The following is a 2,358-nucleotide window of genomic DNA, read 5'->3' as shown; positions in this document are numbered from 1 at the left end:
GTACAAGTCACAGATCACAATACACACATACGCACTTGTACTGTACCGGCCAGGCAACAACACAAACCTCTCTTCGCAATGGGTGTGCCAGCGGATGAAGCGTATGAGATCCCGCACTACTTCGCTGTGGGTTTGCGTGTAACGTTTCAGTCTCAGAGACATCCAGATGTCCCGCTGTGTGTTGATGTAGTTCTGCTGACACTCCGCCAGTACATCACCGCTTAGGCCGCTGTGAGTATCAATCAATCACAATATCAGTGAGTGTGGGAGAGATGCATGCGTAATAACGTATATCTATCAGTATATATAGTACTATATGTAGAACCATGTATACACCCATCAACCAATCACATCAGTGAGTGCGAGAAAGGAGTATGCGTATAAACGTATATCTATCAGTATATATTACTATATATAGAACCAAAAGGACATCCATCAACCAATCACATCAGTGAGTGTGGGAGAGATGCATGCGTATAAACGTATATCTATCAGTATATATTACTATCTGTAGAACCATATGGACATCCATCAACCAATCACATCCGTGAGTGTGGGAGAGATGCATGCGTATAAACGTATATCTATCAGTATATATTACTATATGTAGAACCATATGGACATCCCTCAACCAATCACATCAGTGAGTGCGAGAAAAAAGCATGCAACCGAATGTGTATCAGTATATATTACTATATATAGCCATATAAAACGTATGCGTATCCGTATAAAATACTATGTATAGCCATATAAAACGTATATGTATCCGTATAAAATACTATATATAACCATATAAAACGTATAGGTATCAGTATAAAATACTATAAACAACCATATAAAACGTATATGTATCAGTATAAATACTATATAGAACCATATAAAACGTATATGTATCAGTATAAATACTATATATAACCATATAAAACGTATATGTATCAGTATAAATACTATATATAGCCATATAAAATGTGTGTATCAGTATATATTACTATATATAACTATATATACATCCGGTATTCGAACGTTTGTATGCGCCTGCCTGTGTTGAAATATACATACACACCAGTAGGAACAGGTGACTACAGACAGCGTGCATACACACAACGTCCTGTGTTAGAATGAAAACCATATAGGTGTATTAATTCAATACACGTACATATGCACAGATGAATACAAACAGCGTGCATGAACACAACGTCCTGTGTTAGAATAAAAACCATATAGGTGTATTAATTGAAATACACGCACATATGCACAGATGAATACAAACAGCGTGCATGCACATAACGTAATGTGTTCCATATAGTTGTATAAGTATAAATACCCGCACTAGGCACAAGTGGCTACAAATAGCGTGCATGTACATGTACACAACGTCGCCCCGAGTATCTGTGATTCGCCTTGTGTCATCAACGCTACACCAACACGTCACATAAGCCAACCATGCAATGTGTCCTGTACCATGGAGTCATAGACTGCCATACGCTACAACACGTACATGCACACCACAGCTACAACACATACATATAAACCAGAGCTACGCGTGTACCTCATCGTATCACAACAGATACATGCACAACACAGCTACAACAGATACATTTAAACCACAGCTACGCGTGTACCTCATCGTATCACACAACAACCACAACCACAACCACGTGACCGTCGATTTCACCCTAAACCCTAGAAACCACGTGACCGTCGATTAAACCCCAAACCCTAAAAACCGCGTGACCGCCATACCCTTTGGCAGAGGTGTGTGGGTTGCTAAGCAACAGCAGATCCGCATGGACCTTCTTGTGCAGCTCTGTGACGCGCACACTCGCGCCCGTCCTCTCAACGGTGTACGCAACACCAGCCACGGGATCTGAGTCACTCATACGATAGATAACCATGTCAATGGATGTGTGAATGTATTCCCTTTGAACATGCTAATGAATGTGTGAATGGATATCCTTAGAACATGTTAATGGATGTGTGAATGGATTCCCTTTGAACATGCTAATGAATGTGTGAATGGATATCCTTGGAACATGTTGGTAGATGTGTGAATGGATATCCTTAAAACAAGCTAATGGTTGTGTGAATGGATATCCTTGGTCCATGCCAATAGTTGTGTAAGTGTGATGGTGCAAGTTTCAGGTAGTTACGGGCGTGTGGGTATATATCCTCGGTTCATGTCTTGTAGTACCAACACTATGCAGGAGCACAGTTTCTCCGCCAGCGGTAGATCGGCTGAGCTTGAGGCGATGGCAGTACCTTTGGCGTGCCTGTCGGAGTGTCTGTTTAAAACTACGTAGTAGTGATCATATGTCATGATCGTATGACAAATATATGCTTATATTCACGTTGGTTGCA

The 2,358-nt window shown here is 40.7% G+C and overlaps 1 protein-coding gene across 1 annotated transcript; it reads right to left on the bottom strand.

Moving 5' to 3' along the window:
* Nucleotides 1–56: 56 nt before the first annotated feature.
* SARC_09648 (hypothetical protein) lies at nt 57–1,880 on the bottom strand (the record flags this gene model as incomplete). Its single annotated transcript, XM_014296332.1, has 2 exons — nt 57–229; nt 1,744–1,880. Coding segments are annotated over 2 exons (310 nt in total), but the record flags the coding sequence as incomplete, so codon positions are not given.
* Nucleotides 1,881–2,358: the final 478 nt, after the last annotated feature.

The sequence above is a fragment of the Sphaeroforma arctica genome (genome assembly GCF_001186125.1).
Source record: "Sphaeroforma arctica JP610 unplaced genomic scaffold supercont1.1008, whole genome shotgun sequence".
Classification (NCBI taxonomy): Eukaryota; class Ichthyosporea; order Ichthyophonida; genus Sphaeroforma; species Sphaeroforma arctica.
Note: the sequence above shows the minus strand (reverse complement) of the source record. Positions and strands in the feature narration are given on the sequence as shown.